Below are 25,392 nucleotides of genomic sequence, written 5' to 3' on the forward strand. Positions count from 1 at the left end.
CGGGCTCACAGTCTCGAGGGAGACGGGTCAGGTGGCTTCTTCCAAATGGAGTCGGGGGTCCGCTGGGCCTCGCGCCTCCGCCCGTGGCGGGGAGGGGGTTAACTGGGGCCCGGTTTTCCATGTCACCCATGCAATCCTTGTAGTTCTTGGCCAGCAGGAAGACGGTCCGGATGACGTCGGGGTCTCTCCCGGCAGCTACCAGGGCCTCGGCCAGGTGCGTGATCAATCAATCAATCAATCAATCGTATTTATTGAGCGCTTACTATGTGCAGAGCACTGTACTAAGCGCTTGGGAAGTACAAATTGGCAACATCTAGAGACAGTCCCTACCCAACAGTGGGCTCACAGTCTAAAAGGGGGAGACAGAGAACAAAACCAAACACACTAACAAAATAAAATAAATACGATAGATATGTACAAGTAAAATAAATAGAGTAATAAATATGTACAAATATATATACATATATACAGGTGCTGTGGGGAAGGGAAGGAGGTAAGATGGAGGGGGATGGAGAGGGAGACGAGGGGGAGAGGAAGGAAGGGGCTCAGTCTGGGAAGGCCTCCTGGAGGAGGTGAGCTCTCAGCAGGGCCTTGAAGGGAAAAAATATGGAGCGCTTCACGAATTTGCGTGTCGTCGCTGACCTTCCACCCGGCCGTCATCATCAATTGTATTTATTGAGCGCTTACTGCGTGCAGAGCACTGGACTAAGCGCTTGGGAAGTACAAGTTGGCAACATATAGAGACGGTCCCTACCCAAACGTCGACGGCGTCCGGGCCGCCCAGCCGGGCCAGCTCCCGGCGGATGGCCTCGCCGTCCCGCGTGAATTCCCGGCGCCCGCTGCGGAAGCCCGGGGCATCCCCGGCCGCGCTGAGGACCACGGCGGCCAAACAGTTCTCCAGAACCACCGTGCACATGGTGGACAGCCTGGGGCCGTCGTCTACTGCAGCGTGGCTCTGTGGGAATAATAATAATAATATTTATTAAGCACTTACCATGTGCAAAGCACCGTTCTAATAATAATAATGGCATTTATTATTCATTCATTCATTCAATTGTATTTATTGAGCGCTTACTGTGTGCAGAGCACTGTACTAAGCGCTTGGGAAATCCAAGTTGGCTATTAAGCGCTTACTATGTGCCAAGCACTGTTCTAAGCGCTGGGGAGGTTCCCAGGAGATCAGGTTGTCCCACAGAGGGGGCTCACTTGACAGAGGTGGGAACTGAGGCCCAGAGAAATGAAGTGACTTGCCCAAAGTCACCCAGCAGACAAGTGGAAGAGCCGGGATTCGAACCCATGACCCCTGACTCCAGAGCCCGGGCTCTTTCCACTGAGCCACGCTGCTTGGCTGGGGAGGGTACAAGGTGATCAGGTTGCCCCACGGGGGGCTCCCAGTCTTCAGCCCCATTTTCCAGATGAGGGAACTGAGGCCCAGAGAAATGAAGTTACTTGCCCAAAGTCACCCAGCTGACAATTATTAATAATAATAATAATACTGATGGCATTTATTAAGTGCTTACTATGTGCAAAGCACTGTTTAAGCGCTGAGTAAGGTTACAAGGTGATCAGGTTGTCCCCCAGGGGGCTCACAGTCTTCATCCCCATTTTCCAGATGAGGGAACTGAGGCCCAGAGAAGTGAAGTGACTTACCCAAAGTCACACAGCTGACAAGCAGCGGAGTAGGGATTTGAACCCATGACCTCTGACTCCAAAGCCCGGGCTCTTTCCACTAAGCCACGCTACTTCTCTACTTCTTCTCTCCCAGGAAGAGCCCGGGCTTGGGAGTCGGAGGTTACGGGTTCTAATCCCCGCTCCGCCACTCATCCACTGTGTGACTTGAGGCAAGTCACTTCACTTCTCTGTGCCTCAGTGACCTCATCTGGAAAATGGGAATTAAGACTGTGAGCCCTCCATGGGACAACCTGATCACCCTGTATCCCCCCACCCCACCAGCGCTCTTAACAGTGTTTGGCACATAGTAAGCGCTTAACAAATACTATCATTATTGTGATTATTCTCTGGGGCTCAGTTCCCTCATCTGTTAAATGGGAATGAAGACTGTGAGCCCCACGTGGGACAACTTGATCAGCTTGTGTCTCCCCCAGCGCTTGGAACAGTGCTTTGCACATAGTAAGCGCTTAACAAATGCCATTATTATTATTAATCTCTGGGGCTCAGTTCCCTCATCTGTTAAATGGGAATGAAGACTGTGAGCCCCACGTGGGACAACTTGATCACTTTGTATCTCCCCCAGCGCTTAGAACAGTGCTTGGCACATAGTAAGCTTTTAACAAATGCCATTGTTATTATTATTATTCTCTGGGCCTCAGTTCCCTCATCTGTTAAATGGGGATGAAGACTGTGAGCCCCACGTGGGACAACCTGATCACCTTGTATCTCCTCCAGAGCTTGGAACAGTGCTTGGCACATAGTGAGCGCTTAACAAATGCCATTATTATTATTAATCTCTGGGGCTCAGTTCCCTCATCTGTTAAATGGGGATGAAGACTGTGAGCCCCACGTAGGACAACCTGATCACTTTGTATCTCCCCCAGCGCTTAGAACAGTGCTTGGCACATAGTAAGCGCTTAACAAATGCCATTATTATTATTATTATTCTCTGGGCCTCAGTTCCCTCATCTGTTAAATGGGGATGAAGACTGTGAGCCCCCCATGGGACAACCTGATTACCTTGTAACCTCCCCAGGGCTTAGAACAGTGCTTGGCACATAGTAAGCGCTTAACAAATGATATTATTATTATCATTATTATTATTATTATTATGCCATCCCCTTTCTGAGGGCTGAGGGGAAAGGCCAGGCCGCTTAGCCTCTGAGGCGACCCGCGACCGCCGAGCATTGTGGGAAACGTAGTCCCGCGCGGCTCCGGACTACATTTCCCAGAAACCTCTCTTCCGGACCCGCGCAAGCGCACAACGCCGCCCACGCCGCGAGCCCTGCGCACGCGCACAACGCCCCCCCCCGTATAGCGGTAGGGGGCTGCCGCGCACGCGCACACCGCTCCCCGTGGGGGCAAGCGGCCGCGATCCCCGCGCATGCGCACAGCGCCCCCCCATGGAGGCATTTATGATGGCATGTATTAAGCGCTTACTATGTGCCAATCAATCAATCGTATTTATTGAGCGCTTACTGTGTGCGGAGCACTGTACTAAGCGCTTGGGAAGTCCAAGTTGGCAACATCTAGAGACAGTCCCTACCCAACAAAACCAAACATACTAACAAAATAAAATAAATAGAATAGATATGTACAAGTAAAATGAATAAATAAATAAATAGAGTAATAAATATGTACAAACATATATACATATACACACTGCCAAGCACTGTTCTAAGCGCTGGGGGGGATACAAGGTGATCAGCTTGTCCCACGGGGGGCTCACAGTCTTCATCCCCATTTTACAGATGAGGGAACTGAGGCACAGAGAAGTGAAGGAATCTTGGGACTAGAATTCCCCTCAGATCAAACCAGGCCACAGATGAGGAGAGCTGAGCAGCTGGTTCACGAACCAATAAATATTCAATAAATAGGATTGATTGATTGAATGATTGAATTAATATATATATATACACACACATATGTATATATGTTTGTACATATTTATTACTCTATTTATTTATTTATTTTACTTGTACATATTTATTCTATTTATTTTATTTTGTTAATAGGTTTGGTTTTGTTCTCTGTCTCCCCCTTCTAGACTGTGAGACCACTGTCGGGTGGGGACCGTCTCTAGATGTTGCCAACTTGTGCTTCCCAAGCGCTTAGTCCAGTGCTCTGTGCACAGTAAGCGCTCAATAAATACGATTGAATGAATGAATTCAGTTGTGTATGGATTTATTACTCTATTTATTTTACTTGTCCATATTTACTATTCTATTTATTTTGTTAATGATCTGCATCTAGCTATAATTCTTCCCAAGAGCTACTTGTACTTCCCAAGCGCTTAGTCCAGTGCTCTGCACATAGTAAGTGTTCAATAAATACGATTGAATGAATGAATTCAGTTGTGTATAGATTTATTACTCTATTTATTTTACTTGTCCATACTTACTATTCTATTTATTTTGTTAATGATGTGCATCTAGCTATAATTCTTCCCAAGAGCTACTTGTACTTCCCAAGTGCTCAGTCCAGTGCTCTGCACACAGTAAGCACTCAATAAATACGATTGAATGAATGAATTCAGTTGTGTATAGATTTATTACTCTATTTATTTTACTTGTCCATGTTTACTATTCTATTTATTTTGTTAATGATGTGCATCTAGCTATAATTCTTCCCAAGCGCTACTTGTACTTCCCAAGCACTACTTGTACTTCCCAAGCGCTTAGCCCAATGCTCTGTACACAGTAAGCGCTCAATAAATACGATTGAATGAATGAATTCAGTTGTATATAGATTTATTACTCTATTTTACTTGTCCATATTTACTATTCTATTTATTTTGTTAATGATGTACATCTAGCTATAATTCTTCCCAAGCGCTACTTGTACTTCCCAAGCGCTCAGTACAGTCCTCTGCACACAGTAAGCGCTCAGTAAATACGATTGATTGATTGATTGATATTTATTCTATTTATTTTATTGTGTTAATATGTTTTGTTTTGTTGCCTGTCTCCCCCTTCTAGACTGTGAGCCCGTTGTTGGGTAGGGACCGTCTCTGTCTGTGGCAGACTTGGACTTCCCAAGCGCTTAGTACATTCATTCATTCATTCATTCATTCATTCAGTCGTATTTATTGAGCGCTTACTGTGTGCAGAGCACTGGACTAAGCGCTTGGGAAGTCCAGGTTGGCAACATCTAGAGACGGTCCCTACCCAACAGCAGGCTTACCATCTAGTCCAGAGCTCTGCACACAGTAAGCGCTCAATAAATACGACTGGATGAATGAATGAACAAATACCATTATTATTATTATTATTATACAAGAAGCAGCGTGGCTCAGTGGAAAGAGCCCGGGCTTTGGAGTCAGAGGTCATGGGTTCGAATCCCGACTCCTCCACCTGTCTGCTGTGTGACCTTGGGCAAGTCACTTCACTTCTCTGAGCCTCAGTTTCCTCATCTGTCAAATGGGGATGAAGACTGTGAGCCCCACGTGGGACAACCTGATCACCTTGCACCCCCACCCCGGCGCTTAGATCAGTGCTTTGCACGTAATAAGCACTTAACAAATGTCATTATTATTATTCTCTGGGCCTCAGTTCCCTCATCTGTCAAATGGGGTTGAAGACTATGAGCCCCCAGTGGGACAACCTGATCACCTTGCACCCCCCCCCCCCAGCGTTTAGAACAGTGCTTTCCACACAGTACGCGCCTAACAAATACCAAAATTATTATTATTATTCTCTGGGCCTCAGTTCCCTCATCTGTCAAAAGGGGTTGAAGACTATGAGCCCCCAGTGGGACAACCTGATCAACTTGTACACCCCCCCCCCTGCAGCGTTTAGAACAATGCTTTGCACATAGTAAGCGCTTAACAAATACCAGAATTATTATTATTATTCTCTGGGCCTCAGTTCCCTCATCTGTCAAATGGGGATGAAGACTGTGAGCCCCCCGTGGGACAACCTGATCATCTTGTATCCCCCCAGCGCTTAGAACAGTGCTTTCCACATAGTAAGAGCTTAACAAATACCAGAATTATTATTATTATTCTCTGGGCCTCAGTTCCCTCATCTGTCAAATGGGGATGAAGACTGTGAGCCCCCCGTGGGACAACCTGATCATCTTGTATCCCCCCAGCGCTTAGAACAGTGCTTTGCACATAGTAAGCACTTAACATATACCAAAATTATTATTATTATTATTATTATTATTATTATTATTATTATTATTATTATTATTATTCCGGTTGCCGCCTGCCCAGCGCCGCCTGGCGGCCTCTGGGTGTCACTGCATTTTTTATTTTTTATTTTTGGTGGGGGGCATTTGGGATGGGGGCATTTGGTTTGGGGGCATTTGGGATGGGGGGACATTTGGGATGGGGGCATTTGGGATGGGAGGGCATTTGGGATGGGGGACATTTGGGATGGGGGCATTTGGGATGGGGGCATTTGGGATGGGGGGACATTTGGGATGGGGGCATTTGGGATGGGGGACATTTGGGATGGGGGACGTTTGGGATGGGGACATTTGGGATGGGGGACATTTGGGATGGGGGCATTTGGGATGGGGCATTTGGGATGGGGGGACATTTGGAATGGGGGACATTTGGGATGGGGGGACATTTGGGATGGGGGGCATTTGGGATGGGGACATTTGGAATGGGGGGCATTTGGGATGGGGGCATTTGGGATGGGGGGCATTTGGGATGGGGGGACATTTGGGATGGGGGGACATTTGGGATGGGGGCATTTGGGATTGGGGACATTTGGGATGGGGGACATTTGGGATGGGGGGCATTTGGGATGGGGGCATTTGGGATGGGGGGACATTTGGGATGGGGGCATTTGGGATGGGGGACCTTTGGGATGGGGGGACATTTGGGATGGGGGGACATTTGGGATGGGGGGCATTTGGGATGGGGGGCACCTGCAGGGGCAGCCAAGCCCGGACCCTGGGGCACCGTCATCCCCCCTGCACACTTCCGAGAACTGCCTATTTCTAGCCGGGCCCGGGGGCAGGGAGGGAAGACCCAAAACACACTGCCACCCGACTCACTTTCCATGAAAAACTTCCCCAAACTTTCCCTAAACCTCATCTACATTAATAATAATAATGTTGGTATTTGTTAAGCGCTTACGATGTGCACTGTTCCAAGCACTGGGGTGGGTACAAGGGAATCAGGTCTGGGCCCACGTGGGGCTCACAGTCTTCATCCCCATTGTGCAGATGAGACAACTGAGGCCCAGAGAGTAATAATAATAACGATGGCATTTATTAAGCGCTTACTATGTGCAAAGCACCGTTCTAAGCGCTGGGGAGGTTACAAGGTGAGCAGGTTGTCCCACGGGGGGGCCTCACAGTCTTCATACCCATTGTACAGATGAGAGAACTGAGGCCCAGAGAATAATAATAATAATAATGGCGTTTATTAAGAGCTTACTATGTGCAAAGCACCGTTCTAAGCACTGGGGAGGTTCCAAGGTGATCAGGTTGTCCCACGGGGGGCTCACCGTCTTCGTACCCATTGGACAGATGAGGGAACTGAGGCCCAGAGAATAATAATAATAACAATAATGGCATTTATTAAGTGCTTACTATGTGCAAAGCACTGTTCTAAGCACTGGGGAGGTTACAAGGTGATCAGGTTGTCCCACGTGGGGCTCACAGTCTTCATACCCATTGTACAGATGAGAGAACTGAGGCCCAGAGAATAATAATAATAATAATAGCGTTTATTAAGCGCTTACTATGTGCAAGCACCGTTTTAAGCACTGGGGAGGTTCCAAGGTGATCAGGTTGTCCCACGGGGGGCTCACTGTCATCGTACCCATTGGACAAATGAGGGAACTGAGGCCCAGAGAATTATAATAATAATAATAATAATAATAATAATGGCATTTATTAAGCGCTTACTATGTGCAAAGCACTGTTCTAAGTACTGGGGAGGTTACAAGGTGATCAGATTGTCCCATGGGGGGCTCACAGTCTTCATCCCCATTTGACAGATGAGAGAATTGAGGCCCAGAGAATAATAATAGCAATAATGATGGCATTTATTAAGCGCTTACTATGTGCAAAGGCCTGTTCTAAGCGCTGGGGAGGTTACAAGGTGATCAGGTTGTCCCACGTGGGGCTCACAGTCTTCATACCCATTGGACAGATGAGAGAACTGAGGCCCAGAGACTACTACTACTAATAATAATGGCGTTTATTAAGCGCTTACTATGTGCCAAGCACTGTTCTAAGCTCTGGGGAGGTTACAAGGTGAGCAGGTTGTCCCACGGGGGGCTCCCAGTCTTCATCCCCATTTTCCAGATGAGGGAACTGAGGCTCAGAGAAGTGAAGTGACTTGCCCCAAGTCACCCCTCTGACAGTTGACGGAGCCGGGGTTTGAACTCACGACCTCTGACTCCAAAGCCCGGGCTCTTTCCCCTGAGCCACGCTGCTTCTCTAAGTGAAGTGAGTCGCCCAAAGTCACCCAGCTGGCGAGTGACGGAGGCGGGATTAGAACCCACGACCTCTGAGTCCCAGGCCCACGCTCTAACCATAAGGCCAGGCTGCTTCTCAGGCTTTGAGAAGGGATGATGAGGTTTTTAGGGTCTGTGGTCATCGCTGCCCGGCAGGGCGAGGAGGGGGATCCCCAAGGGCCTGAAACAGCAAGCAGGAGCCTGGCTAGACTTGTGGGAGTTGCCACCCCGCCTCAGCAGTCTGACAGATTTATTATAGATTTATTACTCTATCATCATCATCATCATCAATCGTATTTATTGAGCGCTTACTATGTGCAGAGCACTGGACTAAGCGCTTGGGAAGTACAAATTGGCAACACATAGAGACAGTCCCTACCCAACAGCGGGCTCACACTCTAAAAGGGGGAGACAGAGAACAAAACCAAACATACCAACAAAATAAAAGAAATAGGATGGATATGTACAAGTAAAATAAATAAATAAATAGAGTAATAAATATGTACAACCATATATACATATATACTCTATCTATTTTTCTTGTACGTATTTCCTATTCTATTTATTTTATTTTGTTAATGCGTGTTATTTTGTTGTCCGTCTCAATCAATCAATCAATCAATCGTATTTATTGAGCGCTTACTGTGTGCAGAGCACTGGACTAAGCGCTTGGGAAGTCCAAGTTGGCAACATATAGAGACGGTCCCTACCCAACAGTGGGCTCACACTCTAAAAGGGGGAGACAGAGAACAAAACCAAACATACCAACAAAATAAAAGAAATAGGATGGATATGTACAAGTAAAATAAATAAATAAATAGAGTAATAAATATGTACAACCATATATACATATATACTCTATCTATTTTTCTTGTACGTATTTCCTATTCTATTTATTTTATTTTGTTAATGCGTGTTATTTTGTTGTCCGTCTCAATCAATCAATCAATCAATCGTATTTATGGAGCGCTTACTGTGTGCAGAGCACTGGACTAAGCGCTTGGGAAGTACAAGTTGGAAACATCTAGAGACAGTCCCTACCCAACAGTGGGCTCACACTCTAAAAGGGGGAGACAGAGAACAAAACCAAACATACCAACAAAATAAAATAAATAGGATAGATATGTACAAGTAAAATAAATAAATAAATAGAGTAATAAATATGTACAACCATATATACGTATATACTCTATCTATTTTACTTGTACGTATTTCCTATTCTATTTATTTTATTTTGTTAATACGTGTTATTTTGTTGTCCGTCTCAATCAATCAATCAATCAATCGTATTTATTGAGCGCTTACTGTGTGCAGAGCACTGCACTAAGTGCTTGGGAAGTCCAAGTTGGCAACATATAGAGACGGTCCCTACCCAATAGTGGGCTCACAATCTCCCCCTTCTAGACTTGGACTTCCCAAGCGCTTAGTACAGTGCTCTGCACACAGTAAGCGCTCAATAAATGCGATTGAATGAATGAATGAATGTACATATTTATTACTCTATTTTCCTTGTACATATTTATTCTATTTATTTTATTTTATTAATATGTGTTGTTTTGTTGTCCATCTCCCCCTTCTAGACTGTGAGCCCGCTTTTGGGTAGGGACTGTCTCTATATGTTGCCAACTTGTACTTCCCAAGTGCTTAGTACAGTGCTCTGCACACAGTAAGCGCTCAATAAATACGATTGAAAGAATGAATGAATGTACGTATTTATTACTCTATTTTCCTTGTACATATTTATTCTATTTATTTTATTTTATTAATATGTGTTGTTTTGTTGTCCATCTCCCCCTTCTAGACTGTGAGCCCACTGTTGGGTAGGGACCGTCCCTATATGTTGCCAACTTGGACTTCCCAAGCGCTTAGTCCAGTGCTCTGCACACAGTAAGCACTCAATAAATACGATTGAATGAATGAATGAATGTACGTATTTATTACTCTATTTATTTATTTTCCTTGTACATATTTATTCTATTTATTTTATTTTGTTAATATGTGTTGTTTTGTTGTCTGTCTCCCCCTTCTAGACTGTGAGCCCGCTGTTGGGTAGGGACCGGCTCTCGATGTTGCCAACTTGGACTTCCCAAGCGCTTAGTCCAGTGCTCTGCACACAGTAAGCGCTCAATAAATATGAATGAATGAATGAATGACCGTCCCTATATGCTACCAACTTGTACTTCCCAAGCGCTCAGTCCAGTGCTCTGCACACAGTAAGCGCTCAATAAATACGATTGAGTGAATGAATGACAGGAAACCTAGGGGCCAGGCAGGGGGCCCTATCTCTTCCCCAAATCATGATAATATTCATTCAATTGTATTTATTGAGCGCTTACTGTGTGCAGAGCACTGGACTAAGCGCTTGGGAAGTCCAAGTTGGCAACATATAGAGACAGTCCTTACCCAACAGCAGGCTCACAGTCTAGAAGGGGGAGACAGACAATAATAATAATAATAATGGTATCTGTTAAGCGCTTACTATGTGCCGAGCACTGTTCTAAGCACTGGGGTAGATACGAGCTGATCAGGCTGTCCCACGTGGGGCTCACAGTCTTAATCCCCATTTTCCAGATGAGATCACTGAGGCTCAGAGAAGTGAAGTGACTTGCCCAAAGTCACACAGGTAAGTGAAGGAGTCAGGATTAGAACCCACGACCTCTGACTCCCAATCCCGGGCTCTTTCCACTGAGCCACGCAGTATTCGTTAGGCACTTACTATGTGTCAAGCACTTTCCAAGCGTATTCTAAGCGCACCTAGCAAGCGCTTAACAAATATTATTATTATTACTGTTGTTATTATTATTATTGTTCTCTGGGCCTCAGTTCCCTCATCTGTAAAATGGGGATGAAGGCTGTGAGCCCCCCGCGGGACAACCTGATCACCTTGTAACCTCCCCAGCGGTTAGAACAGTGCTTGGCACATAGTAAGTGCTTAATATATGCCATCATCATTATTATTATTACCCCAGCGCTTAGAACAGTGGCACATAGTAAGCGCTTATTAAATACCATCAGTATTATTATCATTATTAGTAGTAGCAGGGGAGACAGACATGAAGAGAAAGAAATAAATGAAGGATGTGGACATAAGCGGTGTGGGGCTGGGACAGGGGGATGAAGAAAGGGAGCGAGTCCGGATGACGCAGAAGGGAGTGGGAGAAGAGGAAAGGAGAGCGCAGTCAGGGAAGGCCTCTGGGAGGAGATGGGCCTTCTGTAATAATAATAATAATAATAATAATAACAATAATAATAATATTAGTACAGAGCACTGTACTAAGCCCTTGGGAGAGGACAATATATTAGACACATTCCGTGCCCACAGTGAGATTACCGTCTAGAGGGGGAGACAGACATTAATATAAATGAATAAATTACAGATCTATCTATCTATCTATCTATCTATCTATCTATCTACATATAGATAGATAGATTCATTCATTCATTCAATGGCATTTATTGAGCGCTTACTGTGTGCAGAGCACTGTACTAAGCGCTTGGGAGAGGCCAATATATCAGACACATTCCATGCCCACAGTCTAGAGGGGGAGACAGACATTAATAAAAATAAATAAATTACAGATATCTATCTATCTATCTATATCTATCTATCTATCTATCTATCTATCTATCTATCTATCGATTCATTCATTCATTCAATGGTATTTATTGAGCGCTTACTGTGTGCAGAGCACTGTACTAAGTGCTTGGGAGAGGACAATATATCAGACACAGTCCATGCCCACAGTCTAGAGGGGGAGACAGACATTAATACAAATAAATAAATTACAGATATCTATCTATCTATCTATCTATCTATCTATCTATACATGTAGATAGATAGATTCATTCATTCATTCAATGGTATTTATTGAGCGCTTACTGTGTGCAGAGCACTGTACTAAGCGCTTGGGAGAGGACAATATATCAGACACATTCCATGCCCACAGTCTAGAGGGGGAGACAGACATTAATATAAATAAATAAATTACAGATATCTATCTATCTATCTATCTATCTATACATGTAGATAGATAGATTCATTAATTCATTCAATGGTATTTATTGAGTGCTTACTGTATGCAGAGCACTGTACTAAGCGCTTGGGAGAGGACAATATATCAGACACATTCCATGCCCACAGTCTAGAGGGGGAGACAGACATTAATATAAATAAATAAATTACAGATATCTATCTATCTATCTACATATAGATAGATAGATTTAGTCATTCATTCAATGGTTTATATTGAGCACTTACTGTGTGCAGAGCACTGTACTAAGCGCTTGGGAGAGGACAATATATCAGACACATTCCATGCCCACAGTCTAGAGGGGGAGACAGACATTAATATAAATAAATAAATTACAGATATCTATCTATCTATCTACATATAGATAGATAGATTCAGTCATTCATTCAATGGTCTATATTGAGCACTTACTGTGTGCAGAGCACTGTACTAAGCGCTTGGGAGAGGACAATACATCAGACACATTCCATGCCCACAGTCTAGAGGGGGAGACAGACATTAATATAAATAAATAAATTACAGATTATCTATCTATCTATACATCTAGATAGGTAGATAGATTCACTAATTCATTCAATAGTATTTATTGAGCACTTACTGTGTGCAGAGCACTGTACTAAGCGCTTGGGAGAGGACAATACATCAGACACATTCCATGCCCACAGTCTAGAGGGGGAGACAGACATTTATACAAATAAATAAATTACAGATATTTATCTATCTATCCATATAGATAGATTCATTAATTCATTCAATAGTATTTATTGAGCACTTACTGTGTGCAGAGCACTGTACTAAGGCTTGGGAGAGGACAATATATCAGACACATTCCATGCCCACAGTCTAGAGGGGGAGACAGACATTAATATAAATAAATAAATTACAGATATCTATCTATCATCCATCTATCCATCTATCTATCTATAGAGATAGATTCATTCATTCATTCAATGGTATTTATTGAGCGCTTACTGTGTGCAGAGCACTGGACTAAGCGCTTGGGAGAGGACAGTATATCAGACACATTCCCTGCCTACAGTGAGATCACAGTCTAGAGGGGGAGAGTGACATTAATATAAGTAAATAAATTGCAGATATATAGATATATATAGAGAGAGAGAGAGAGAGAGAGAGATTCATTTATTCATTCATTCATTCAATGGTATTTATTGAGCGCTTACTGTGTGCAGAGCACTGGACTAAGCGCTTGGGAGAGGACAGTATATCAGACACATTCCCTGCCTACAGTGAGATCACAGTCTAGAGGGGGAGACAGACATTAATATAAATAAATAAATTACAGATATATATATATATATATATATATTCATTCATTCACTCGTATTTATTGAGCGCTTACTGTGTGCAGAGCACTGGACTAAGCGCTTGGGAAGCACAAGTCGGCAGCATAGAGAGACGGTCCCTACCCAACAACGGGCTCACAGGCTAGAAGGGGGACTCTAGTCTCCATCCTGAACCCTGAAATCTCAGTTCTGGGGTTCCCCTCTACTTCCCAAGCGCTTAGTACAGTGCTCTGCACACAGTAAGCGCTCAATAAATACGACTGATTGATTGATTGATTGATTTCGCTCTCTTTTTTTTATTGGTATATGTTAAGCGCTTACTATGTGCCAAGCACTGTACTAAGCTCTGGAGTGGATAGGGGAAGCAGCGTGGCTCGGTGGAAAGAGCCCGGGCTTTGGAGTCAGAGGTCATGGGTTCAAATCCTGACTCCGCCACTTGTCAGCTGGGTGACTTTGGGCAAGTCATTTCACTTTCTTGGGCCTCAGTTCCCTCATCTGGAAAATGGGGATGAAGACCGTGAGCCCCCCGTGGGACAACCTCATCACCTTGTAACCTCCCCAGCGCTTAGCTTCCCAAGCGCTTAGTCCAGTGCTCTGCACACAGCAAGCGCTCAATAAATACGATTGAATGAATGAATGAACAGTGCTTTGCATATAGTAAGTGCTTAACAAATACCATTATTATTATTGTTATTATTATTATTATTATTAATAAATGCCATCGTTATTATTATTTTCCAGATGAGGAAAATGAGGCCCAGAGAAGCGAAGAGACTTGCCCAAGGTCACACAATGGAGCCGGGATTCGAAGCCAGGCCCTTCTGACCCCCAGGGCCCGGGCTCTAAACCACTCGCTTCTCCGTTCTTAAGGGCAGATGGTTTGATCTCCTGTTGCCCTCCCATTCATTCCATCCTATTTATTGAGCGCTTACGGTGTGCAGAGCACTGTACTAAGCGCTTGGGAAGTCCAAATTGGCAACATATAGAGACGGTCCCTACCCGACAGTGGGCTCACAGTCTAGAAGGGGCAGGGCAGATGGTTTGATCTCCTGTTGCCCTCCCATTCATTCCATCCTATTTATTGAGCGCTTACGGTGTGCAGAGCACTGTACTAAGCGCTTGGGAAGTCCAAGTTGGCAACATATAGAGACGGTCCCTACCCGACAGCGGGCTCACAGTCTAGAAGGGGCAGGGCAGATGGTTTGATCAGTTGCCCTCCCATTCTTTCCATCGTATTTATTGAGCGCTTACGGTGTGCAGAGCACTGTACTAAGCGCTTGGGAAGTCCAAATTGGCAACATATAGAGACGGTCCCTACCCGACAGCGGGCTCACAGTCTAGAAGGGGCAGGGCAGATGGTTTGATCTCCTGTTGCCCTCCCATTCATTCCATCCTATTTATTGAGCGCTTACGGTGTGCAGAGCACTGTACTAAGCGCTTGGGAAGTCCAAGTTGGCAACATATAGAGACGGTCCCTACCCAACAGCGGGCTCACAGTCTAGAAGGGGCAGGGCAGATGGTTTGATTTCCTGTTGCCATCCCATTCATTCCATCCTATTTATTCATCATCAATCGTATTTATTGAGCGCTTACTATGTGCAGAGCACTGTACTAAGCGCTTGGGAAGTACAAATTGGCAACATATAGAGACAGTCCCTACCCAACAGTGGGCTTATTGAGCGCTTACTGTGTGCAGAGCACTGTACTAAGCGCTTGGGAAGTCCAAGTTGGCAACATATAGAGACGGTCCCTCCCCGACAGCTGGCTCACAGTCTAGAAGGGGCAGGGCAGATGGTTTGATCAGTTGCCCTCCCATTCTTTCCATCGTATTTATTGAGCGCTTACGGTGTGCAGAGCACTGTACTAAGCGCTTGGGAAGTCCAAGTTGGCAACATATAGAGACGGTCCCTACCCGACAGCGGGCTCACAGTCTAGAAGGGGCAGGGCAGATGGTTTGATCAGTTGCCCTCCCATTCTTTCCATCGTATTTATTGAGCGCTTACGGTGTGCAGAGCACTGTACTAAGCGCTTGGGAAGTCCAAATTGGCAACATATAGAGACGGTCCCTACCCGACAGCGGGCTCACAGTCTAGAAGGGGCAGGGCAGATGGTTTGATCTCCTGTTGCCCTCCCATTCATTCCATCCTATTTATTGAGCGCTTACGGTGTGCAGAGCACTGTACTAAGCGCTTGGGAAGTCCAAGTTGGCAACATATAGAGACGGTCCCTACCCAACAGCGGGCTCACAGTCTAGAAGGGGCAGGGCAGATGGTTTGATTTCCTGTTGCCATCCCATTCATTCCATCCTATTTATTCATCATCAATCGTATTTATTGAGCGCTTACTATGTGCAGAGCACTGTACTAAGCGCTTGGGAAGTACAAATTGGCAACATATAGAGACAGTCCCTACCCAACAGTGGGCTTATTGAGCGCTTACTGTGTGCAGAGCACTGTACTAAGCGCTTGGGAAGTCCAAGTTGGCAACATATAGAGACGGTCCCTCCCCGACAGCTGGCTCACAGTCTAGAAGGGGCAGGGCAGATGGTTTGATCAGTTGCCCTCCCATTCTTTCCATCGTATTTATTGAGCGCTTACGGTGTGCAGAGCACTGTACTAAGCGCTTGGGAAGTCCAAATTGGCAACATATAGAGACGGTCCCTACCCGACAGCGGGCTCACAGTCTAGAAGGGGCAGGGCAGATGGTTTGATCTCCTGGTGCCCTCCCATTCATTCCATCCTATTTATTGAGCGCTTCCGGTGTGCAGAGCACTGTACTAAGCGCTTGGGAAGTCCAAGTTGGCAACATATAGAGGCGGTCCCTACCCGACAGCGGCTCACAGTGTAGAAGGGGCCCGTCCCACACCCCGGCCGCCGTCGGCCCCGGGCCCCGCACCCAGGGGAACCGCTCGGTGGCGATTCCCCCACGCTAGGGGAAGAGGAAGTAGAGGAAGGAAGGAGGCGGGTGAGGCCATTCCCGTTAAAAAGCCCACGGTGCGAGGAAACCCTCACTCTTCTGGGCCGGGGCGGTGGAGGGGAAGGACGCAGAGGGGCAGAAACCCCCCGCGTGGGGAGGACGGAGACGAAAGAGGAGCAAGACCGTCTAGCAAGCTCTCAGCCGGTGAGTCCGCTCCTCTGGACCTCACCCTTGACCCTTGACCCCTTCAATCAATCAATCAATCAATCAATCGTATTTACTGAGCGCTTACTGTGTGCAGAGCACTGGACTAAGCCACCAGGCCCCTGGACCTCCTTCTCCGGCCAACTCCCACGGGCAGCGGAAAGAGCCCGGGCTTTGGAGTCAGAGGTCACGGGTTCGAATCCCGGCTCCGCCACATAGTAATAATAATAATAATCATGGCATTTAGTAAGCGCTTACTAGGTGCAAAGCACTGTTCTAAGCACTGGGGAGGTTACAAGGTGATCAGGGGGTCCCATGGGGGGCTCGCAGGTCTTAACCCTCCAGATGAGGTCACGGAGGCGCAGAGAAGTGAAGTGACTGGCCCAAAGTCACCCAGCTGACAATTGGCAGAGCTGGGATTTGAACCCACTACCTCTGACTTTTTTTTTTAACATTTATTAAGCGCTTACTATGTGCAAAGCACTGTTCTAAGCGCTGGGGAGGTTACAAGGTGAACAGATTGTCCCACGGGGGGCTCACGGTCTTAATCCCCATTTTACAGATGAGGGAACTGAGGTGCAGAGAAGTGAAGTGACTCGCCCAAAGTCACCCAGCTGACAATTGGCAGAGCTGGGATTTGAACCCACGCCCTCCAACTTCAAAGCCCGTGTTCTTTTCCACTGAGCCACGCTGCTTCCCCAACCCTTCCGCATGTCTGCTGGGGGACCTTGGGCAAGCCACTTCACTTCTCTGAGCCTCAGTGACCTCATCTGGAAAATGGGGATTGACCGTGAGCCCCACGTGGGACAACCTGATGACATTATATTCCCCCAGCGCTTAGAACGGTGCTTTGCACATAGTAAGCGCTTAACAAACACCATCATTATTATTATTAACTCCCAAATGACAGTGCTTTGCACATAGTAAGTGCTTAACAAACACCATCATTATTATTATTAACTCCCACGTGACAGTGCTTTGCACATAGTAAGCACTTAACAAACGCCATCATTATTATCATTAACCCCCATGTGCCAGTGCTTTGCACATAGTAAGCGCTTAACAAATGCCATCATTATTATTATTATTAACTCCCGCGTGCCAGTGCTTTGCACATAGTAAGCGCTTAACAAATGCCATCATTATTATTATTAACTCCCGCGTGCCAGTGCTTTGCACATAGTAAGCGCTTAACAAATGCCATCATTATTGTTATTAACTCCCACGTGACAGTGCTTTGCACATAGTAAGCGCTTAACAAATGCCATCATTATTATTATTAACTCCCGCGTGCCAGTGCTTTGCACATAGTAAGTGCTTAACAAATGCCATCATTATTGTTATTAACTCCCACGTGACAGTGCTTTGCACATAGTAAGCACTTAACAAATGCCATCATTATTATTATTAACTCCCGTGTGACAGTGCTTTGCACATAGTAAGCGCTTAACAAATGCCATCATTATTATCATTAACTCCCACGTGCCAGTGCTTTGCACATAGTAAGCACTTAACAAACGCCATCATTATTATTATTATTAACTCCCACATGACAGTGCTTTGCACATAGTAAGCGCTTAACAAATGCCATCATCATTATGATTAACTCCCGCGTGACAGTGCTTTGCACATAGTAAGCGCTTAACTTCTAGACTGTGAGCCCACTGTTGGGTAGGACCTGTCTCTGTATGTTGCCAACTTGGACTTCCCGAGTGCTTAGTACAGTGCTCTGCACACCGTAAGTGCTCAATAAATACAATTGACTGATTGTGTATGTTGCCAACTTGGACTTCCCAAGCGCTTAGTCCAGTGCTCTGCACACCGCAAGCGCTCCATAAATACGATTGATTGATTAACCAATGCCATTATTATTATTATTATTATTAACTCCCACGTAGGTTTGGGAAAGTTGACCCAGGGGGACCGGATGGTGGGTGGCCCCTCTCCCGGGAGTTTTCTGATCGTCTGCCGGTTTTCCCGTCAGCTGGGCCCGGTGCGGGAAGGCGATGGAGGGGCCCCGGCAGGCCCGGTCCGCTCACCCCCTGCTCTCCTGCTTCCTGCTGCTGACCCTCACGGGGGGCCTCGGCTCAGGTAGGCGCCAACTTGGACTTCCCCAACTTGGACTTCCCCAACTTGTCCTTCCCAAGCGCTTAGTACAGCGCTCTGCACACAGTAAGCACTCAATAAATACGATTGATGATGATGATGATGATGATGCCCCCATTCCCCGCTGCTTGGGCCCCCCCCGCCCATCCCCTGCCTCCCCGCTTTGGGCCAGAGACCGGGAGTTGCCCAGGAGTCGGCCGGGCGGACAGTTGGCATTTTCTAGAGGAATCCGGATGCTGAAAAGTAGTGCGGTCTGGGATTCGGGCCTGGGATTCGGAAGGACCTGGATTCTCGTCCCCTGCTCCATCATTCATTCCAGCCCACTGTTGGGCAGGGCCCGTCTCTATATGTTGCCAACTTGGACTTCCCAAGCGCTTAGTCCAGTGCTCTGCACACAGGAAGCGCTCAATAAATATGAATGAATGACTGAATGAATGAATGTTGCCAACTTGGCCTTCCCAAGCGCTTAATACAGCGCTCTGCACACAGGAAGCGCTCAATAAATACGAATGAATGACTGAATGAATGAATGTTGCCAACTTGGCCTTCCCAAGCGCTTAATCCAGTGCTCTGCACACAGGAAGCGCTCAATAAATACGAATGAATGACTGAATGAATGAATGCTGCCAACTTGGCCTTCCCAAGCACTTAATACAGCGCTCTGCACACAGGAAGCGCTCAATAAATACGAATGAATGACTGAATGAATGAATGTTGCCAACTTGGCCTTCCCAAGCGCTTAATCCGGCGCTCTGCACACGGTAAGCGCTCAATAAATACGAATGAATGACTGACTGAATGAATGTTGCCAAGCTTAATCCAGCGCTCTGCATACAGTAAGCGCTCAATAAACACGATTGAATGAATGAATGTTGCCAACTTGGACTTCCCAAGCGCTCAGTCCGGTGCTCTGCACACGGTAAGCGCTCAATAAATACGATTGATTGATTCATTCGATCATATTGAGCGCTCACCGTTTGCAGAGCACTGGGTGCAGACTGTCTAAGGCTTCTTGGGATAGGAAGGAGCCAGTACATCAATCTTATGAATCAATGTAGGTCCTCCAAAGTAAGTTTGTTTTATGAAACTTTTTTAATTTTTAATCTGTTTTTAGCCGAGAGCCTCCCTTTCGTTGCCAGGCACAGAAGTTTAGTGTTTGGCATTTGGACAGATAGCAGACTGGGAACTCTCCTATCGGCAAATATCAAATGAAACGAAAGGCGGTGCAAGTTCAGGTTTTATCTGAAGGATGTTGCTATCAGTGAGCCGACTGCCTCAGATTAATAACGAAAAGAAATCATTTAAATACGCGGAGCTTTCATTTGACTACTTTTGTCTCTTTATCTATTATTATTTATTTATTCTATTTATTTTATTCTGTTAATATGTTTTGTTCTCTGTCTCCCCCTTCTAGACTGTGAGCCCGCTGTTGGGTAGGGACCGTCTCTATATGTTGCCAACTTGGACTTCCCAAGCGCTTAGTCCAGTGCTCTGCGCACGGTAAGCGCTCAATAAATACGATTGATTCATTCATTCATTCATTCGATAGTATTTATTGAGCGCTCACCGTTTGCACAGCACTGGGTGCAGACTGTTTAAGGCTTCTTGGGATAGGAAGGAGCCAGTACATCGATCTTATGAATCAATGTAGGTCCTCCAAAGTAATTTGTTTTATGAAACTTTTCATTTTTAATCTGTTTTTAGCCGAGAGCCTCCCTTTTGTTGCCAGACACAGATGTTTCGTGTTCTAGATTAGGGGCCTTGGCATTTGGGCAGATAGCAGACTGGGAACTTGCCTATCGGCAAATATCAGATGAAATGAAAGGCCGTGCAAGTTCAGGTTTTAGCTGAAGGTTGTTGTTATCAGTGAGCCGACTGCCTCAGATTTATAATGAAAAGAAATCATTTAAATACGTGGAGCTTTCATTTGACTACTTTTGTCCCTTTATCTATTATTATTCATTTATTCTATTTATTTTATTCTGTTAATACGTTTTGTTTTGTTCTCTGTCTCCCCCTCCTAGACTGTGAGCCCGCTGTTGGGTAGGGACTGTCTCTAGATGTTGCCAACTTGGACTTCCCAAGCGCTTAGTCCAGTGCTCTGCACACGGTAAGCGCTCAATAAATACGATTGATTGATTCATTCATTCATTCGATTGTATTTATTGAGCGCTCACTGTGTGCAGAGCACTGGGTGCAGACTGTTTAAGGCTTCTTGGGATAGGAAGGAGCCAGTACATCGATCTTATGAATCAAAGTAGGTCCTCCAAAGTAATTTGTTTTATGAAACTTTTCATTTTTAATCTGTTTTTAGCCGAGAGCCTCCCTTTTGTTGCCAGACACAGATGTTTCGTGTTCTAGATTAGGGGCCTTGGCATTTGGGCAGATAGCAGACTGGGAACTCGCCTATCGGCAAATATCAGATCAAATGAAAGGCCGTGCAAGTTCGGGTTTTATCTGAAGGATGTTGTTATCAGTGAGCCGACTGCCTCAGATTTATAACGAAAAGAAATCATTTAAATATGTGGAGCTTTTATTTGACTACTTTTCTCTTTTTATCAATCAATCGTATTGATTGAGTGCTTACTGTGTGCACAGCACTGTACTAAGCGCTTGGGAAGTCCAAGTTGGCAACATATAGAGACAGTCCCTACCCAACAGTGGGCTCACAGTCTAAAAGACTGTCTCTTTATCTATTATTATTTATTTATTCTATTTATTTTATTCTGTTAATATGTTTTGTTTGGTTCTCTGTCCCCCCCTTCTCGACTGTGAGCCCGCTGTTGGGTAGGGACCGTTTCTAGATGTTGCCAACTTGGACTTCCCAAGCGCTCAGTCCGGTGCTCTGCACACGGTAAGCGCTCAATAAATACGATTGATTGATTCATTCATTCATTCGATCGTATTTATTGAGCGCTCACGGTGTGCACAGCACCTTGCCAAGCGCTTGGGTGCAGACTGTTTAAGACTTCTTGGGATCGGAAGACCATCTCTATATGTTGCCAACTTGGACTTCCCAAGCGCTCAGTCCGGTGCTCTGCACACAGTAAGCGCTCAATAAATACGATTGATTGATTGATTCATTCATTCGATCGTATTTATTGAGCGCTCACGGTGTGCACAGCACCTTGCCAAGCGCTTGGGTGCAGACTGTTTAAGACTTCTTGGGATCGGAAGAGCATCTCTATATGTTGCCAACTTGGACTTCCCAAGCGCTCAGTCCAGTGCTCTGCACACGGGAAGCGCTCAATAAATACGATTGAATGAACGAATGAATGAAGGGGAAGTCCAAGTTGGCAACATCCAGAGACGGTCCCTACCCAACAGCGGGCTCACGGTCTATCATCCGTTCATTCAATCGTATTTATTGAGCGCTTACCGTGTGTGACCTTGGGTTCTCGTCCCCCGCTCCATCGCTCATCGTTCATCCATTCATTCAGTTGTATATATGTATATATGGTTGTACATATTTATTACTTTATTTATTTATTTATTTATTTATTTTACTTGTACATTTCTATCCTATTTATTTTATTTTGTTGGTATGTTTGGTTCTGTTCTCTGTCTCCCCCTTTTAGACTGTGAGCCCACTGTTGGGTAGGGACTGTCTCTATGTGTTGCCAATTTGTACTTCCCAAGCGCTTAGTACAGTGCTCTGCACATAGTAAGCGCTCAATAAATACGATTGATTGATTGATCGTATTTATTGAGCGCTTACCGTGGGTGACCTCGGGCAAGTCGCTTCTCTTCTTTGGGTCTCGGTTCCCTCGTCTGGAAAACGGGGTTGAAGACAGTGAGTGTGGGACAGGGACCGGGTCCAACCTGGTTAGCTTGCGTCTCCCCCAGCGTTCAGTACAGTGCCTGCCTAACAAATACCGTAAAAAAGACATCTACCTCCCTTCCCACACGTAGCTTCCTCTCTTGAGTCTCCTCAGACTTATTCGGAGCTTAAATCCATCAATCAAGTCTACTTGTTTCGCCCTTCTAGACTGTGAGCCCCTTGTTGGGTAGGGACCGTCTCTATAGGTTGCCGATTTGGACTTCCAAAGCGCTTAGTACAGTGCTCCGCACACTGTAAGCGCTCAATAAATAGGATTGAATGAATGGGAGGGCAACAGGAGATCAAACCATCTGCCCTTAAGAACGGAGAAGCGTGCGGTTTAGAACCCGGGCCCTGGGGGTCAGAAGGGCCTGGCTTCGAATCTCGGTTCAATAAATACGATTGAATGAATTGTATTTATTGAGTGCTTACTGGGTGCCGAGCTCTGTACTGAGCGATGGGGAGAGGACAATGCAGTCAGTGTGGTAGACACGTTCCCTGCCCACCGGGAATTTACAGTCTCGGGGACACCGGTATTTACAGAAATATTTGTTTTCTCAACTCATCATCATCAATCGTATTTATTGAGCGCTTACTATGTGCAGAGCACTGTACTAAGTGCTCCCCCAAATAATCATAGCAATGGCGGTATTTGTTCAACGCTCACTACGTTCCTTACACTGTTCTAAGCGCCGGGGTGGTTGCAATACTCAGACTAGACATAGTCCCCGTCCCACACAGGGCTTCGCGGTCTAAAAGGGAGGCATTTTTCATTTTTCAGATGATGATGAGGGTATTTGGTAAGCGCTTACTATGTGCAAAGCACTGTTCTAAGCGCTGGGAAGGTTACAGGGTGATCAGGTTGTCCCACGGGGGGGGCTCACGGTCTTCATCCCCATTTTCCAGGTGAGGGAACTGAGGCCCAGAGAAGTGAAGTCTTTTAGACCGTGAGCCCACTGTTGGGTAGGGACTGTCTCTATATGTAGCCAATTTGTACTTCCCAAGCGCTTAGTACAGTGCTCTGCACAGAGTAAGCGCTCAATAAATACGATTGATGATGATGATGATGATGAAGTGACTTGCCCCAAGTCCCACAGCTGACAATTGGCGGAGCCGGGATTCGAACTTGTATCCACCCCAGCGCTTAGTATAGCGCCTGGCACATAGTAGGCGCTTAACAAAGACCGCGGCTATTACTATAATTATTATTCCGGGACTTACGGGAGCCGTGGCTCACGGGACGCCGCCACGGGGATCCCGATTTCAGTTCCAGCTCGGCCACTGGCAAGAAAGATTCCTTTATGCCGGACCTGATCCTCCGGAGGAAGAATCCGCGGCTGGGCACGAGCCGGCTAATCAATCGATCGTATTTATTGAGCGCTTACTGTGTGCAGAGCGCTGTACTAAGCGCTCGGGATGTACAAGTTGGCAGCGGTAACCGTAATAATGGTGGCGTTGGTGGAGAAGTAGCGTGGCCTAGCGAATCGCGCCCAGGCCTGGGACTCAGAAGGACCCGTAATTCCTGCTCCGTGTGACCTTGGCTAAGTCACTTGGCTTCTCTGGGCCTCATCTGGAAAACGGGGATTGGGATTGGGAGTCCTATGTGGGACAGGGACTGGGTCCAACCCAATTTCCTTGTATTTAGTACTCATTGCCAGTGCTTGATAATAATGGTAGCATTTATTAAGCGCTTACTATGTGCAAAGCACTGTTCTAAGCGCTGGGGAGGTTACAAGGTGATCAGGATGTCCCACCTGTCATCCCCGTACCACCGTTATTATTATTGCTATTATTATTATTATTACTCACTGACCGTGGGCCAAATACTGAGACATAAGATAATAGAGAAGCAGCGTGGCTCAGTGGGAAAGAGCCCGGGCTTCGGAGTCAGAGGTCACGGGTTCAAATCCCGGCTCTGCCGATTGTCAGCTGGGTGATTTTGGGCCAGTCACTTCACTGGGCCTCAGTTCCCTCATCTGTAAAATGGGGATTAAGACCGTGAGCCCCCCATGGGACAACCTGATCACCTTGTAACCTCTCCAGTGCTTAGAACAGTGCTTTGCACATAGTAAGCGCTTAATAAATGCCATCGTTATTATTATTATCTGGAAAACGGGGATTAGGATTGGGAGTCCTATGTGGGACAGGGACTGTGTCCAACCCGATTACCTTGTATTTAGTACAGGCCTGGCTCATTGTCGGTGCTTAATAGATACCACCGTTATTATTATTGCTATTATTGTTATTAGTACGCACTGACCGTGGGCCAAATACTGAGACATAAGATAATAGAGAAGCAGCGTGGCTCAGTGGGAAAGAGCCCGGGCTTTGGAGTCAGAGGTCACGGGTTCAAATCCCGGCTCCGCCGATTGTCAGCTGGGTGACTTTGGGCCAGTCACTTCACTTCTCTGGGCCTCAGTTCCCTCATCTGGAAAATGGGGATTAAGATTGTGAGCCCGACATGGGACAACCTGATCACCTTGTAACCTCCCCAGCGCTTAGAACAGTGCTTTGCATATAGTAAGCGCTTAACAAATACCATTATTATTATTATTATTATTCACTTCTCTGTGCCTCAATTCCCTCATCTGGAAAATAGGGATGAAGACTGTGAGCCCCCCCGTGGGACAACCTGATCACTTTGTAACCTCCCCAGCGCTTAGAACAGTGCTTTGCACATAGTAAGCGCTTAATAAATGCCATTATTATTATTATTATTATTATTCACTTCTCTGTGCCTCAGTTCCCTCATCTGGAAAATGGGGATGAAGACTGTGAGCCCCCCCGTGGGACAACCTGATCATTTTGTAACCTCCCCAGCGCTTAGAACAGTGCTTTGCACACAGTAAGCGCTTAATAAATGCCATTATTATTAGTAGTGGTAGTAGTAATGATGGTATTTGTTAAGTGCTTACTAT

At 45.9% G+C, this 25,392-nt stretch overlaps 1 protein-coding gene across 1 annotated transcript in view; it reads left to right on the forward strand.

The window, feature by feature from the left end:
* Window positions 1-914: 914 nt before the first annotated feature.
* LOC119938136 (T-lymphocyte activation antigen CD80-like) overlaps window positions 915-25,392 on the forward strand; it is a 34,208-nt gene continuing 9,730 nt past the window's right edge. The window contains exons 1-3 of the mRNA XM_038757841.1: window positions 915-949; window positions 2,874-3,080; window positions 18,533-18,639. Coding sequence (XP_038613769.1) covers window positions 915-949; window positions 2,874-3,080; window positions 18,533-18,639 — 349 coding nt within the window. The remainder of the gene's footprint in view (window positions 950-2,873; window positions 3,081-18,532; window positions 18,640-25,392) is intronic.

This window comes from Tachyglossus aculeatus, chromosome 16, assembly GCF_015852505.1.
Source record: "Tachyglossus aculeatus isolate mTacAcu1 chromosome 16, mTacAcu1.pri, whole genome shotgun sequence".
NCBI lineage: Eukaryota > Metazoa > Chordata > Mammalia > Monotremata > Tachyglossidae > Tachyglossus > Tachyglossus aculeatus.